The sequence below is a fragment of the Rhea pennata genome, chromosome 5 (assembly GCF_028389875.1).
Source record: "Rhea pennata isolate bPtePen1 chromosome 5, bPtePen1.pri, whole genome shotgun sequence".
In the NCBI taxonomy this organism is placed as follows: Eukaryota; Metazoa; Chordata; class Aves; order Rheiformes; family Rheidae; genus Rhea; species Rhea pennata.
In genome coordinates, this window is record NC_084667.1 from 35,599,211 (window position 1) to 35,616,662 (window position 17,452).

Here is a 17,452-nt window from a genome sequence, read left to right on the forward strand (position 1 = left end):
AAGAAAGAAGTTTAGATGTCAGCCTTACTATTTTTTTTTCCATCCTCTTCCTTCTGTAAAATACCTTATTCTCTAATATGTCTTTGACAAACAGTTGTACTGTTTATCTGCAACAGGCTTAGACCACATATGAGTGCCAAAGGACAGACACTGTGAGGTGACTGCCTTTCCCATGTTTCCTAGTGAGAACAGATTTATATACTATTCATCCTTTCATTCCTAGTCAGTCCAAACCAAGGAACTTCTTGTTTCATCTTGCTCTGGAGTTTATTTTTTCTACGGCATGGCTGCAAGGTTGGTACTTGGGCACTGCATTCTTCAAGCTGATACTGTTAACTGTCTCTTTTTTTTTTTTTTTTTTAAAGAGATTGAGATTTTCTTACCATGCCTTATAACAATATTCCCTATATAGATCAGTCCTTCTTCAACATTGCTGCTTGATAGCTAAACATGAGGAGAGTCAAATACATTTTCATTAGCACAACCAAATTCTGAAGGAATATAAGTTTATGAAATTTATGAAGTTTTTAAGGAAAACTTTTGTCAAAGTTGCCATGAACCAAAACACCCACTCACAGTCAGCTTAAATACAAAGATAATTGACAGTTGTTTTAAATCTACTGAGTTAAGTAACATCCAATCTTTATTCAGCCCCATACTATTCTGTAGAGTATAAAAGAATGGCTCATAAATTGGGTCCCATGGCCCCAGTTATATAGAAGTAGCTCTAAAAATAATTGCGGTTTTGTTCACTGGTCAGTGCTGCTGCCATGGAATTGCTGCAGTAGCTTTGATTACTTGGAATAATATTTTTGGATATTTTAATAGCATCACTCATATTAATATATCATTTCACTTTGAAAATAGCTGACCAAATCTCCAGCTGGTGTAAATCAGCACAGTTCTTAGTCAATGGCACTAAGAGAGTTTTTATCTGCAGAGCACTTGGCAGGGTAACTACTGAAATATGAAAACGCATTATGTGCAAGGTGGAATCCTTTTTTTTCTTTTCCCTTCCTTAATTTCAATGTAGAAATTGGACAAATATCGTAGGTACAGTTGGACAAAAATTTTCTTCAGAATAAGTCTGTAAGTCCTTATGGAATACATCTAAGCTCTGATAATCAGGAATTCATTTCATGATTAACAAGTCAGCAAAAATAAAGGTATATGTATACTATGGATGCCATTTTAAATGAAGTTGCAGAAGAGTGAAGTCACCTCATGTTTTATGTGGTGGTCTGAGGAGTAGTTTGCCTTCAAATAATGTAAAGCCAGGGATTCAAGCATTTGCTGAACATGATTGTTTTTTCTCCCTTCTTCATCCTTCCCTCCAAATTTTGGTGTGTTTTTGTTTGGGTTGTTATCCAGCTATGCAGTTTCTATCTATTCTGCTTTGAGACTGAATTTATTGCTCTTTAGTTGCTCAAGTATCATTATTGTTCATCTCCTCACCCACAGCCCCTAGCTACCCTGTTGTGGCCTCAATTTGGAGGTATTAATCTATAGCACATGTGAAAAGATAAAAACAAACCTGCTTTGTAACCAGCTGGTGCTGCTCAGCAGCAGCACCTAGCTGTAGGCTGACAGAGTTATCCATGGATTTGGTAGTGGGAAACCAGCTGATAGCCAGCAGAGCTTTCCAGTCTCAGGAAGGTGACTTGGGAGGTCAAATCAGATAATGTGAGGAAACTATTGAGAAAGTTTACCTGTGTCTGATGATCATTTGAGGATTAATAGAGGAGAAGCAGGAATGTGGAAAGAGGCAATCTTATGAGGAAGGGCCTTCAGCAGCATTTTATATGGGTGAAGACAGAAATCATTAAAAAAATAAATAAATAAAGTAAGTCTTGGTTCCCAGAGTGGGCTGGAAAGCCTGCCTTAAACAGCTTGGTGGAAAGCAAGGAGTTAATTTTCATTGTATGTAATGCTTGAAACCAGGAAGTCATTAACGCAGTTCATCACAAGTTCTGCATTGGTTGTTTAATTAACTGCCGGGATTTGACTCCGGTGAGTTGAACTGCTTTAACAGAAGCTAGTTTTATTTATTATTTTTAAGAAAAGGACAGGTTTACTGAAGAAAGAAAAGGGCTACCCCAGAACTGGTAACTGATTCATTTCTGTTCCCCCCCCCCCCAAAAAAAAAAAAAAAAAAAAAAAAAATCCTTCCAGAAGACTTGATCTGTACAGCAATCTTGTTGTGTCTTTATTTTGTCACTAAGTTTATATAACAGGGCTATGCTACACTCATAAAGATGTAAACTCTTGGCATTCTTCCGGGTATCAATATTGAAATATTAGTGATCAAGCATTTACTGCATGCTATTCTTCAAATCCAGAGTCTCCACAGGATCTTGTTAAATTCATGAAATTCATTTGTTTGCATTATCCTGCTAACTGGTTCTTTTGTATTGCCAAGATGATGAACAGATTTGACATTTAGCTGATTACTTCACCAAAATTAAACAGAAAACAGGGCAGCCATCCAAAGTTCCTTTCAGTGTGAAAGCTAATTATAAAAATGCTTTGAGCAGCAATTTCTTTTTGGATGTTAAAGTGCTTTTATTAGATTGTTCCCCTGTCATTTTAAAATATATTACTGGATACTTATAAATGGGGTAGCCTGCTGGAGCATAATTATTTTATTTTCTATGTTTAAGATGGGAGCTAAAAGAGTATAGAGCAAATTTTAAGTTGAATTTGTTTGTATTTTAAAGGATTCTGGATAGAAAGGAAGAAAATAAACTGGTACTGGTTATCATGGCATTCAAAAATATGAATTTTACCTTTATGATGAACAGAAATATGTATCTACTATTTATAATTCACTGACTCTCCATTTCCAAAACTAACTACTTAGCAAATAAAAAAAATAAAATACGTCATTTAAAAGTTAGGAATAGCCCTTGTATTGTTACTAGCTTGCATTTTATAGTGCAAGTTTACACAATCTGGACACGACACAATCTGGTGATGGAAAAGTCTAACTATGTGCAAATACTTGCCTTTCATAGGCCTTTATTTGTTCTGAAATAGCATGAAACACTACTCTGAAGTCATTCTGTCGAGGTCATTGGATAAGAGTTGACCAAGTGAATTTTCAGCAGTAACTTCAGAGCTGAAGAATGGTGTATCCTCTCACTAGATCTTTGAACATGTTTCTCTTGAAATGTTTTTCTAATTCTTTGGAGAATATTCAAGTTGCTATGCTGACGGTTGTTATTAGCATCCTTTGGTTCCCAGACAAGGTGTGATCTAGCAAGGTTTCAAGGTGACAAACTGGAGATCTTTGCACATGATAGTGTCTAGCACACATTGGCTACTAAATCATCTTGTGAGGACACACATTAATTCTTGACATTGAGATCTATTAATATACCTTGAAGCCAAATGATTTATGTGAACCTGCTGTTTCAAGCTGTAGAATTCTGCCATTACTAGGAGGAAATATTTTGCTTTAGGTAGATTAGTGTTGAAAGCTAGTCAAAAAAGTTTTTAATGTTGAAAATTTATTCTTTCTCTTCTTGTCAGTGCTTGAGCTTCTATAGTAAATCCCATTTGTAATCTGCAAGGAAAACAGAGATATAATTTCTTTTGTATTTCTTTGCGTTATTAGGATTCCAGTGGTTTATTCTACTGCCTATTGAAATATGCATCCCAGTGAGTGATCTTCCTGAGGGTGATTTTTGCTCTCATCAGTCTGTGAGCTTTTCTTGCAAAATACAGTAACTACCAGTGCTTATCAAACAATTTAATTCATGCCCATTGCAGGATAGCTAATTAAGATAACTCAGCATTCTGTGTTAATAAATAACAAAAATGTGAATAAGAGAATTGCTAAATAAACCTTTTGGAGAAAAATGATAGCACTTAAGCATGCATCTTCTAAGGGAGCTTTAAATAGACAGAATGTAGTTTAAACAGGCTTAAGAAAGACTCTAGATAAGTTTATAAGACAAATATGGGTTGGCTTCTTACTTGACTATTAAAATGTATTTCAGTGGTAAGCCTTCGTAATCCTGTATGGTGTCCAGCAACCATATAGGGTAATTGATCTGACTTTATTTCAGGACTTCAAATTAAAAAAAAAAAAAAACATGAAAAAGGATCAGGTTTTTATAGCAGCTGCTAGGTGCAGTTTGTAAAAGCTCTTTATTGTTTGTAAAACGGTGAGTCAAAATCTGTCCTCACAGTTACATTAGCTTCATACGTTTGAAGATGTTAGTGAATTTATGTGGATTTGACATGAACAGATTGTTAATTTATTACCTATATTTTCATGCTATACCTGTCGCTTCTAAGCACATCTGCCTATCTTCTTGACAATGTGATGAATTGCTCAGGAATATGTAAACAGTGGGAGAAATACAATTCTGTTAACTTGAAAGTTGATAGATTTATGTCACTGTCCACAGAGGACCCTCATTTGCCAGTTTTGGTTGTTAACAGATGGCACTTTTCTGCAGTTTAAGTTACCACTTTGGCTAAACCTTGTTGCAGCCTTTCATTGTGTCATTGGGTCTACTACAGTCCAGAGTAAGGTGTGTACATATGTGGTGTGCCTGCCTAAGTTGTGTAAGGAATGAGTTTAGAAGACTTCAGCCACTCTAAAAGCATAGACCTATGTTAATTTATTTTTTTTGTTCATTTTTCAATGAGCAAGTGATATGTAGACATAGCCCTAATTTGAGTGGGCGTGTATTTGTGCTGACTCATCAGGAGCAGTTTGGCCAGGATCTCTCCTTGATGATACTACTTGATCTTGTGTTGGCTTTGTGACAAGTTTATAGTGGAAAAAAAATCTCTGCCTGTGAGGATGTTAGCACACACTGAGACTTGAGTTTAGCCATGGGATATGACTAGATAAGAGTTTGAACGAGGCTGCAACATAGAAGTGTTAGCATTTGGTTATCAGAGCTTGCTTACATGGGAATGCTCTACTTGTGACTTCTGCCAGAGAAGACTTTTGTTATTTCTTGACTAAAATCAATTCGGCAGAAGCATTAAGGGAGAAGAATATGCGAGGAATTTTGCTGATCAATGACCTTTTATGTTGAACTCATTTTTATTTACTAAATTGAAGCTCTTAGATTTACCCCAGTTTTGAAGATAAACTACTCAGTTTTGCTGTAGCCAAGCAGAGAGAGCAGTGAACCTTACTTTGGTTGCCAAAACATTTCCTGGAGCTTAACCTATACCTGTTGGTTTTCCATAGGTTGATGGAATACTGTGCTTGGCTGACATTCTTACTGATAGTACCCATTCTGAAGCCACTCATGCAGAAGCAGCAGCAGTAATTGCACAGATCACATCTCCACATCTCACGTTCACTCAACATCTCAGCAGCTTTCTGGAAAATATGGAGGAAATTGTAACAGCACTTGTCAGTAAGTTCTTTGTGGGATTTCTGAGCCTTTTTATTAGGCTGATAGGCTGGGGCAGGACTTTCATTAGCAGTATTCCTTAAAGAACATTTGCTGTATCTGTACCAGATAAAAGAACTCAATTATTTAAGACACTGAATCGAGGTATTCTGCAATTACATATTTTTTCTTCTAGTCCAAATTTGAACAGTTTATGCACATTTGTCAAAATAATGTCCGTGTGAAATTCTAACTTCAGAGCCAGAGAAATGACTGAACAAAATACTTTCCTGTCCCTGAAGAAAAGTATAGCATGATCTATGGGCATGGATGTAAGGAAAAAAGTCTGGCTTTCTTGCCTAGACCTCTGACTCATGATGAAATAAGGCAAAGGTAACAGCAGGCTTTTCCTTAACCTGGCCCAGTGAGAATATTTAAGAAAAAATAAAATGATATTTCTCATAACTTGCTACAGAGATGAATGTCTTATTTCTAGCACTGTACTCTACCCCTTTTGAACAGAAGCTTTCAGAAAAGTATTCTTTCTGAACAGGAGTTTCCCAGAGCTTCATGTCAAAAGTAGTTTGGATCATCTTGTTTGATTTCTTATATGCAATAGATCAGTACATTTTACCTGGATATGTCTCTACTGAGCCCAGTGCCTACAGTTAAACTAGAGCAGTTCAATTTTCGTGCATGTTTGTGTTCTTGTAAATAGAACAAGAAAGAGTGTGCTACTGCCAGTGTCTGAGGATTCTGCAGTGACTGCAGAATTAATTATCTGAGATGTGCTTAGGCAGTCTTAGATATGCCCAACATAGCTAGTGCAGCAGTAAAGGAGACACTTCTATTTCCAATGGCCAGAGTGTCCAGCAATAAATATTTATGGTCCTGTCCTGAATCCAGTGGGTGGAATTACAACCCTTTCTGAGATTGATTCTGGTGCAGGTAAACTGCTAGAGGCATTTGACCTGACCTGTTTTGGCTGTTATGTTCTGGTCATTACAGCATACCACAGTCTGCTTCAAGGGACAAACTGAGCAGTTCCTCCAGGGAAGATCAGCATATGGAGCATTTTCCCAACTGTCACTATCCGAGTTTCGCATCAATTTTAGTAACATATACTCTGCCCAGCAAATGTGCACATTAAAAATAGAATGTGTATAACTTTGAGAAAACCCTTTTAGTAATGACACACTGATTTCCCTATAATATTTATAACTCAGTAATTGAATTACTGTAATATGTTTCATTTTTAAAACAGACTGAAATCCAACTCTTAGGTGATTCAGATATTCATTAAAATACGTGTGTGCAAGGAATTAAAAGGTAGCTGTGTCTTTAGCACTTTTTACAGAACCTGGAAAATGTCTGGACAGTCTTTGACTTTAGAGAAATAGATTGAGACATGCGACATATATATGTCTTACTCTAAAGAGCAGGATACATAGCAGAATTACTATTTCATGGATCAGTTACTGTTAGCCATCTGCCTCCTGTATCTCATTTTATTTTGATGTGTAAAGTTTTATGTTGAGTAACATTCAGTGGCATATTTGCTGTAAAATGGTATATTGAGACTGTCATCTCATTAATTAGATGAATACTTAGAAGAATTTGGTGTTCTAGGTTCAAAATTACTGTCTTCCTTGCTTGTGGTATGAACTTCAGAAACACAAATTAAGGTGTCTAATGTTAATAATGCTTATAAAGCCTCCTAAAATGTCAAGTATTATATAACTGCCAAGAATTAAAGTGATTTTCTTAGATAACTAAGATTAATAATCCAAGGTGCAGGTGGATAAATATTGCTCTGAAACACATAACCATGATTTTTGCAGAGAAGGAATGACTATTTTACTCAACTTACTTTCTACATTTCTAGAACTGTGCCAGGAAGCCTCATCTGGTGAAGTTTTCCTGCTAGCTTCAGCAGCACTTGCCAATATTACTTTTTTTGATACCATGGCTTGTGAAATGTTGCTCCAGTTAAATGCAATGAAGATTCTTTTAGCAGCATGTTCAGACAAACAGATAGTGGATACTCCATATTCCCGAGATCAGGTGAGCAGTTTCCCAGCAAGATGCTATGTCTAAGCACAGTTTTGTCAGCCAGTTGATATCAATGTCAAAGTACTTGGGTTTCAGTTCTGTGTCTCTTATGACATAATTAAACCTAATTTGTTTTCATGCCTTCTGTTCTTAGCTCTTTCCAATATGTGGCTCTATTTATTAGCATTCCTTTTTATTCTGAGCATGAGGAAATATGGTAGCCTTGAACAACAAGAAAAAGTAGCCAAGTCCCATATTTCCAAAATATTAGGAATTTATGTTTTCACTGGGAGGATGATCAAACACTGGTGCGGGGATCCAGAGTGGCTATGGATTCTTCATCTTTGGAGATACTCAAAACTCAACAGACAAGGCTCCAAGTCAAACAAAATAAATGTATATGTGTTTGGAGACAGTGCCTAAATATACGATTGTCAGTTCAGGGGTGAATCAGCTCCAAAAGCTGAACAAGGATCTGATCTTCAGCCTGTTGAAATCGGTGGGCTTTGGATCATGTCCTAAGTGACAGCTGGTTTGCAAGTTCTACTGGTAAATATCGCTGATGTAGTTTCCTGTTTCCCTTTTATTCTCTCCAGCTTTTTCAGTAAAGAGCTGCAGAAAATCTAAGGTATGTGTTAATGCACAGATGAAATTGGAGAGAATTCTTCATTTCTGTCAGGCTCTGTCATGCAGTGGGGTTTTGCAGGGAAGCACTGCTTATGTGGCTTCTCTGGCTAGTCAGTGATGTACTCAGCAGAGTAACATGCCTCTCTGAGGCTCAAGGGTTTCAGTAACTACAACACTTACTAACAGATGGAATTTGCCAATTAGCTCTGTAAATCTGGTTTGATTTATAAGAGATAGAGACTATAACTAAAAAGCCCATTATTCAGTCCTGACAAGCCTATCCCCTTCCCACTTCCGAATTAGTCCAGGGGTGTTTTATAGTAGGCTGGGGATGTGTACTATCTTAGAAAACTCTGTGAACCCTTCAGCAAGAGTCAGGCCATGGAAATCAAGGCACAAGAGACCTCAGAAACTGATTATTAGAGGCTTGAGGGGTTACTAGAGTTGTATTAGGCTGTATTAAGAGCATGCAGTGAGTTACCAGCTCAGAAATGCTGATGAAAAGATGACACAAACCATAATCACTCTTTGAGTGCTACCAAGAACCTCACCTATGGTGTTTGCCATGGCTGTATATTATTATTTTATATGTACAATTCTTCATGTTTTCCTTCTGTTCCTCTTACACTCTCTCATAATTTCGATTTCTAGATGTTTATGCCCCGGACCTAGTTCTGCTGCCTTTGAAATCAGTTTTGTGTTTGCATTTTGCTCTATGATGAGAATAGCACTGCCTTCATTTGAGGAAGGCAGTTGTTTAAAGAAATATATATCACTTATTAGGTAATAGACTACATCCCCATCTGTTGCAACTTTGCAGCTTGCAGGACATCTCATTAGCTAGAGTAACAGGAAACTTCTAAATGATATCCTTCCAAGAAGCATGGCATTTTAATCCCCAGCACTCTTTATATCCTTTCCTTGGATGAAGAGCTAGATCTGAATGGAGTGATGGTTTCCATCGTGTGCAGAAGGGAAGCAGTAAGTTTCTGAGTTTAGTCCTTGTTATTTTTGCAACAGGGTGGGGGAAATGACTGCAAAACCTTACCTGTCTGTTGTTCTGTTGCTGAGCACCTGTACTCAATAGCTGAGTGCTTCTCATCTTGCCTTTAAGAGCTGTTAGGGTTGCTAGTGAAGCAGTTTGGGGAATGTGACAGTCTTTTTAATGTTAATAACTCCCGGAGTGAGGCTTGCTGCTGCAGTTCATTTATACTGCTGTGTGAATATTCAGTATTTGCTAACAGAACTTCATTAGTGTGGCACAACTCACAAGTTTAGGGCTAGTTCACACTTCCTTTATGGAAAACTTGGGTGAGTGGGATAAAGTAGAGGAAATCCTGGTAATACTCTCATTGGAAAACTCTCATGTCAGTTCTGCGTGGTGGAATGGGAGCTGATCTCCTCCTTCTACCTCATGCTTGCTACAATCCCTTTCCCTGAGACCATGCTAATCTCGGGAGAGTAATGACATGGGTGTCAAGGGATGACCAAGTTCATGTACACAGTTACTATTTGCTGCTGAATTGGATTTTTCTCCACAGCAAGCCCTTTCTGTATATATAGCTCTTAAGTCTTCCTTTGAAGCCCTAAATAAGTATGTGTATGAGTAGACTGTTTCACGCAAGGGGATTTGTTTCAGTGTTATATTAGGGGCGGAGGAAGAAGTTTTTTCCAGGTATGGCAGCTGTATGGAATATTCTGCTTTTTAATTTGCTGTGTGTATAGTTGTTGTGCTGAGGAAAACCTAGACTGAGCTAGAGAGAAAAACAACACTCCAATATTACATCTTTCAGGGGTATTCTGAATTACTATTTTGGCTTTTGATATATATAACTTAATTGCTTTTATGTGCATTATAGAGTTAGTAACTTTTCCCATTTATATATGTTATTATGCCCCAGCTTGTGGATATTCCCCTAAGGACAAGTTCATTAGAGTTAAGTAGGTTTGGAAATCTTTTGATTCAAGTTTTTATTTTGCAGTATGCAGCCACCATAAAGTATGTTTTTATTGACTAATGTCCATTTTAAACAATCAAATAATCCTGGCCAATAAAATAGGTGAATTAGAAACAAGCTGTACTAAATGTTGGAATACTTAAATACAGAACAAAGTAAGAATGCCAGTCATATCAAGTGCCACAAAACATAGTTTAATTATGATAAAATGTTGTGAAAAAGCCCCTCAAACTTAAACTCCCTGATTTTCAATAAAAAGCTTTAAGTTACACAATTATCCTACAGAAATATACCCACTATTTCTAAAAACATCACTACTTTGGCATTACTGTTGATTAAAGGAAAAAAAATGTAATTTGCTAAAATAGCCTGAAACACATCACCCCTAAGCCAAAAAAGGAGAAAGATAGCTGAAATAGAAGAAAGGAACAATGAGTTTTGTTTTCAACTGTGTCATTTTACCTCATCTTAAACAGGTTACACTATGCTCACCTGTATGACTTTTCTAAGGAAACTAGAACTGATTAGTTGTCAGCCTTCATGATGGTATAAATGGATAACATTCTGCTCAGGAGGTGGATGTTGGATGCATTATTTGCTGCCTGGAGAAAATGTTTTCCCTCTGAAGTAGCTTTGATAGTGTGTCTTTTTACTTCTGAAAAGCTTTTGAGTGAAAATGATGATAAACTCTTCTGTCTTCACAATTTAAAAAACAATTTCCTTCCTCCTTCAGTTTTCATACAGTATTAGATTAGGCCAAGTAAGAAACGAGGAGTTGAGTGCTGGTCTTAATGATAAACAAGATAGTCATCTATTTATGTGTTCTGTCTATGACCAACAATATTACATTAGGATCATTTAGCTTTTTAACAAAAACTTTGTATAGAAGTTGTAAGGGAAAGCTGTAATTTCCAGAATGCTTAGCATCTAGTTTTAGGTCAAAATGGGTATGAATGTGCCATTCATTCTTTTTGTTACAGCAGATACTTTTTTCTGGATAGCAAGTTTTTCACCTTAAAGGAACATCAGAATACTCATGTCAGAGAGTGATTGATACCCTGCTGAGTTTAGATAATGTGTACAGTCAGATGTCTCAATGGAAATCAAGCACTGTCAGAAGAAGGGCTTAACCAAAACCTTTATCATTCAGGGACTCCTTTACCTAGATTATACCTAGAAAAACATGAAATATATGTGTTCATGTGCAACATGTTTATGAGTAATGAAATGTTTCCTCCTGCATTCCCACTTGTCTTGTCTGCTCAGTGCTGCAAGTATTCTCACCTTACCTGTGAAGTTGTGGAGGTACATTCTAACAGCTTCAGGTCTGCTGAAGGCAGACAAAGAATTAACATGAGGTGAACACATCAGTTCTGAAGTAGTTATTCCTGCTTCTAGGTTCAAAATCAGTGAATTATGTTCCCAAAAGTTTGAGATGGAGGTGGACTTTGAAAATGTAAAGAAAGAATGGAAATGGCTCCTCTTTTTTGTCTGCTAAATACTTTCCTGGTTTTTGGTGTTTGGGAGATATGCAGACTTTGAAGCTAAGACCTACTGTCTCAGTTAAGATTTGAAGCCATTAATATTGCTCTTCCTCTAGGTTTCACATCCTTTTCTTTGTTCCTCCATTTGTTCAAGATATTTATGTCTTCATGTCTTCCTTCCCACTTATTTCTATCACATCGGAAATTGTACGGTCAAAAAGAGAGCAGACACAGATGTTACTTTAGGATCAAGAAGTCTTGAGATTTAAATGTTGCCTGGCTCGAGTGAAAGACAGAGAGCAATTTTTTTTAAAGAGACAGAGTATTAACAGCTTCTTTAGATTTCTCTTTGAAAACTCCAGCCTGAATTACAGGAAGTATCAGTAGTGCTTCTCAAGCTGAATTTCTTGAATACTGGGCAATTTATTCCTCTTTGCTAAGTATGCTTTGTTTCTACTTGTGATCATGAAGGCTGTGGAATTCCTAACTCCATTTTGTTAAAGTGCTGTCCAGCTTCTCCCCTATGGAAGCTGGTAGGGGCTGAGGATATTTAAGGATATATCAAGAATACGGGGTTTGCAGTAGAATTCAAGCAATTTGGTCCATGTTAGATGCCCTTCCTCTTTACATCTGACAAGAAGTATGAGACAAAATCACTGCTGGTCAGATGGACGGAAGGGAGTCTTTGGAGGGTCATCGCTCTTGCCTTTGTAACTCTTTTCCTGGAGCCAAACAAGAATGGGTGAGAGCTTCCCTTTCCAGTTGGATCAGGAGAGAAATACCCCTTCCACTGTGGCACCACCACAGATAACCACAGGATCAGTAAGGTTGGAAGGGACCTCTGGAGGTCATCTAGTCCAACTTCCCAAAGATTTCCTGCTGCTGGTTCTACTGGGGGCTTGAACCCAGGACCTTCAGCATGTAAAGCAGATGTGAAGACCACTACACTACCCCTCTACTCCATCAACTGGTCTTTCCCAGAAAAGAAATACATTTGATACCCTGGGACAGAAGGTTGGTAATTCTGGCTGTGTTGAGTATCAGTAGATCTAAGTTTCCTGTCTAATTTTTTGAGATTACTTTGAAGATGATCTGCAAAGTGGTGGGGCGACCCTTTAAGCAATATTTAATAATCCCAATGGTTCAACAGCATGCTTTCACGTCCTCTCTGCAGTTCTACATGCTTTTGTATATTTGCATACTGAGGATAATAGTGTATTAGTATTAATAGCAACACACAGTCTTTACATATGAGCGTAGTCAATGTTACGGGTTGTTGCATGTCAGAGGTCCAACACTAAATCTCTTAAACATTAAATCTTATTGATTGAGGCAGAATGCATGTTTAGTTAAAATTCTACACTTTGGATTAGATATGATGCAGTATAAGGCATAGTTCTCCAACATGCAAAGCAAGAGACTCAGTTGGAAGAATAAAATTTCAGGTCGGTTGAAGAGCTCTTTCCTAGTTCTGTGTGGCTAGGATTTCATTCCTGGGATCAATTCCTAATATTGCTGCTGGCCTGATTTTGAAGTAATAATTTAACTTCCCCACATTTCAGTTTAATCATCTGTAAAGTTGGGTAGACAGTGCGTTTACTCAGTGTAAAGCCTCTCTGGAGGAAACAGGCTATGTCAGCATGATTCATTGCAGTTTTTATTTTGTACTCTGCCTGCCAGATTCACAGTACAATCAGGCTATGCTGAAGCAGGGGTATCTGTTTAATGCAAAAACTAGAAACAAGAGAATTTGCTGCAGGCTGTAGCAATCATAAAGCTGTGAGTCAGAGACAGTTGTGTATGCATTTTGGTGCTTTTGTCTTCTTTCTGTCTTCAGTCCATTGAGAAATGAGAGAGCAGGATTTGAACATTTTGAGTTTTGTCACTGTATCTTTTTTCCCAAAAGAGAAGCCTGGGAGAAGTGATTGGTTGTGATTTCAGTCTCAGTTCTCAGCAGGTGAGCTTACATAAACAGCGTTTCTGCAGATTCTAGTTTCTTTCCTGATTTTTTGTTTTACCTTCTCCAGTAAGTAACTATTACCTTTGAGGACAGATGACAGAAATGATTTCCTAAGCACTCTGCTTTAGGTAGTGGCAGTTGAAGTAGATCTTTGCACTCTCTGCTGCTTCCAAAATGGGAGTAGTTAAGTTTACTCCTGCATACTCAGATTGTGAGTCCAAGTAGCCTAGATAAACAAGCAAAACTGTTTCTTAGGCCAAATGATGCTCTGCTCTAGGGAGGCCAGATGTCTTGGGTTGACAGAGTCAGTTCCAAAGCAAGGATGCTTTCTAGTACCAAGAAGGAAGTCCGATGGATAATCTTTTTTTCTTGGATTTTCATCTGAGACATGGGCAACTGTGGCCCCAGAACTTACTAGAGCTGAGAGAGACAAGCCCTGGCTCCATCACAGGTTTTCAGACATGTAATCTGGCTTAGGGGACATGTACACTGACCATGTGACCACACAGGCACAGGATGCATTTCCTCTGTGCTTCTTTAAAAGAAAAAAATTCTGAGAATCTGGTTACTCTGACTACTCCTTAACTAGATTAGTCAGTAATACCAAGTAAAGTAAATTAAAATGTGGCAAAGTTTTCCTTCACACCAAAGGCAAGATTCATTTAGTTTTAGTCTCTCTGCTGTACCTCAGAGTTCCAAGACTGTAGCTCTGTGGCACAGTCTCAGAGCAGACCTGCATAGCCAGACCCACGTTTCTATCACCATAAGTACACCAGCAGATCCTGTCTGTAATTGCTGTTACTATTTTATGGGGACATTTGCCTCTTTCCAGTCAAGTGACAGAAAGACCCACTGATCTGCTTATCTAGGTATATTTTCTTCCCTATTTTTAGGAAGGAAGCTGAATTCCTAGCCAAAAACTGGCCTGCAGATCCATAGGGATTTGAGTTTTCTTTTTTAAGCAATATCATATATCAGAGAAAATTTCTAGAGTAGCCTAAAATGTCTTTCTGTAGAAAGTTGAAGACATGCTTGTTGTTGGTTGCTGTTGTGTATACTCTTTCGCTGTCTCTAAGTGGACTGATCTTGAATCGTGAAGTTTAGATATATATTTTAATAGTCATTCAGAAAGACTCTATCTTGCTTCTGATTAGTTGGCAGATGCCCCTTTCTCTCTGAAGATGGGTATCTGGAACTTTGCAGACACACTCTGACTTAGCCTTATGTCATTAATTTGAGAGAATTACCACATAGACTTATAATATATAGCAAAAATTAATTTTGCTTAGTGATGAATCAGCCTTGAGAAGTAATTAACTAAGAAGATTAGCAATTCTGTATTGATCTGCTTTGCCACTCAATTAAATTACTTGGTAATTCTCATTTTAGGCTTGCATCTGTTTATGTTGGGACTATTGATAAAGGCTTACCAGAGTGCCTTTATTATCAATAAAAGATACATTGCCATCATACCCTTCACCTCTTTAGATCTCCCCCAGCGAGGTAAGTGACCCTTCACAGAGGGTGAAAAGTGAAAGATACTGTCTCTTTAGCAGCCCAAAATGCTTTCATCTTCTAAATCCTGCTGCATCTCTCTTCCTGAGTAGCTGGTTTCACTAATGAGAAGCACTTTTAGGTGATCTTAGATCTCTCCTGTTAAGGGTGAGTTATCTCAAGCAGAAAAGAAGCCTTTTGTTTCTTACATGTCATTTAGGTTTAAACCTTTCTGCTACCTAAAACATTTGAGATTTATGCTCTCAGTGTATATATCTTCTTAGCTTATGACAAAGCACTTGCATCTAGTTTTCACTTTTGCAACAAACATTCAATATCTTTGTGCACTGGTTAACGAACATTAATTGTTTAAAAGGAAAAATGCTATTGTGGTATTTGTGATTATGTTCTGTTAACACGAGAACTTCCTTAAGCTGACTCTTCTCTTTCAAGAGGTTTTGAACAAAATTACTTTAAAGATTCTTTTTTAACTATACAGTTTCTTAAATTTGGATCAGTCTTGATAACTGTAATTCCTATGGTTCTGTGAAAATCAGACTACAGAAATCAAAAGGAAGGCTCATTTTCCCTAAATCCAATAGATGTGAAAGACTGGGTGGATGGAGGGAAATGGCATGCAACTAAAAATTCCTTTCAAATGATAAAAGTAGCTTTTGTTTGTTATAATCACTACCATTGCCAACACTTCCAATTATTGTAGTAGATGTTGTCACTATGGAGGGGTATCTGTGTCTCTAGAACTGGGGATCTTTAGTAGGATTTTTAATTAATTTCCAAAGCAACTGTGAGACTAACAACATGATGCTATGGCAACATTTGAAGTAGTATGAAATATGCCTATTATTTTAACCTGGCTTATTTATTAAATGGAGAAATTTGCCATAGACTTAAAAGGGGAAAGAAAACCCACAAAAATTCTGCATACCCAATTCACCAATGAATGGTTGAAAGGTGAATTTTCAAAGACTTTTGATTTGGGGAGCTATTAAGCTCTGAAAATAAACGCCTTGGTCTCAATTTAACCTTGTGAAAAATCGCATTAGTCCCAATGGGACTGTATGCATATTAAATGTTTTGATAAATCAATGGCTATACAAAAGATGCTTAAATATGAGCTGATATGAAAGTTCTGTCTGTGGCATGTTGTATTTTACTGTGTCTCACTATTACATGGTTTGGGTGGGTAGTGCCTAGCACATATTAACAGCTAGGTGGTAAATGCACAGATAAACCCCAGAGGCCTTTTACACTGGTTGTTTTCTGTAGTGTATATTACATGACATTGACTTGAGTAATTCAGCTTTCATTTGGTGTCAAGCAAATCTATTAGGCAGTTCATTATTTGTTGATCAAGTCTATTTGTCTCTGTTGTTCATTACTACAGTGTTTAAGTACTGTAATTCCCTTGAGAGTTAGGACTGATATTGCAAATTCTTTTGAATGCATACTCCCTTAAAATGGATATTAACTCTCTGGAAAGCTAGCAATAACAAGTCTCAGAAATAATTGTTCTGGTTGAGGAAAAAAAATACCTGGATTTTACAGAGCTAAAGAACTCGATTTAATTTACCAAAAAGAAGATCAAGAAGTAACTTACTAAATACAGAATCACAGAATAATTGAGGTTGGAAGGGACCTCTGGAGATCGTCTAGCCCAACCCCCCTGCTCAAGCAGGGTCACCTAGAGCATGTTAGACAGGATCGTGTCCAGGCAGGTTTTGAGTATCTCCAGAGAGAGACTCCACAGCCAAACATCACACACCACATGTCAGTAAATAAGCTAAGTTCTTAACTGGTCAGAGAAAGAAAGAAAAAGAGTCGTGAAATAAATGTCAAAACATCCCCCCCCCCACACACACACATCAATTTGGGAATTAGGCACTTAAAATAAAATCAGCACTGAAGGAAAAATATGAAGAAATACTGTATTCTGTGTTTCTTTGTCATCATATCAAGACAGAGCCTTGAAGGATAATACTGAGTTAAATACAGATTTGGGAGGTCAACAGTTACATAAATGAATGAAATTAAAGATTCTAGGTATAGGAAGTTAGCATAAATGATGTAATGGTCCTTTATGGGAAAATTTGGGTTTTAGTTTTATCTTGAGTACTGTTTTGTTTTTTAAACATTTTCCTTTCCTGAACAAGAAGTTTTTTAGTCCAAATCAGCAAGAGATGTAAAAAGTTTAATCAATTTAGACATTCAGAAATCTTGGAGCAGACTATTACTTGTTTTGCCCTTTCCCACCTTTGCTACTGGCAGATCTTCATCTCAGAATTCTGTCTCTCAACATACAACATTGTATTTCTACTTTTCTATTAACCACAGTTGTAATAAATGTTTTCTTTACCTTGAGGTGTGGAATATTTTCCCTTCTGAGAGTGTGAGAATGAGAGACAGGCCTATGATTTGAATCGTATTATGGTGGACATGGTTTTAAACTAGTGGCTCAAATGGAAAGGGTCTGAATTCAGGGGTCAGTCATTTTAG

At 37.3% G+C, this 17,452-nt stretch overlaps 1 protein-coding gene across 3 annotated transcripts in view; it reads left to right on the forward strand.

Moving 5' to 3' along the window:
• The window catches only part of INSC (INSC spindle orientation adaptor protein), a 143,399-nt gene that overhangs the window by 112,041 nt on the left and 13,906 nt on the right, over positions 1-17,452 (forward strand). For all 3 annotated transcript variants that reach the window (XM_062576849.1, XM_062576850.1, XM_062576847.1), the window contains exons 8-9: positions 5,216-5,387; positions 7,249-7,427. In XM_062576849.1, the coding sequence (XP_062432833.1) occupies positions 5,216-5,387; positions 7,249-7,427 (351 nt within the window). The remainder of the gene's footprint in view (positions 1-5,215; positions 5,388-7,248; positions 7,428-17,452) is intronic.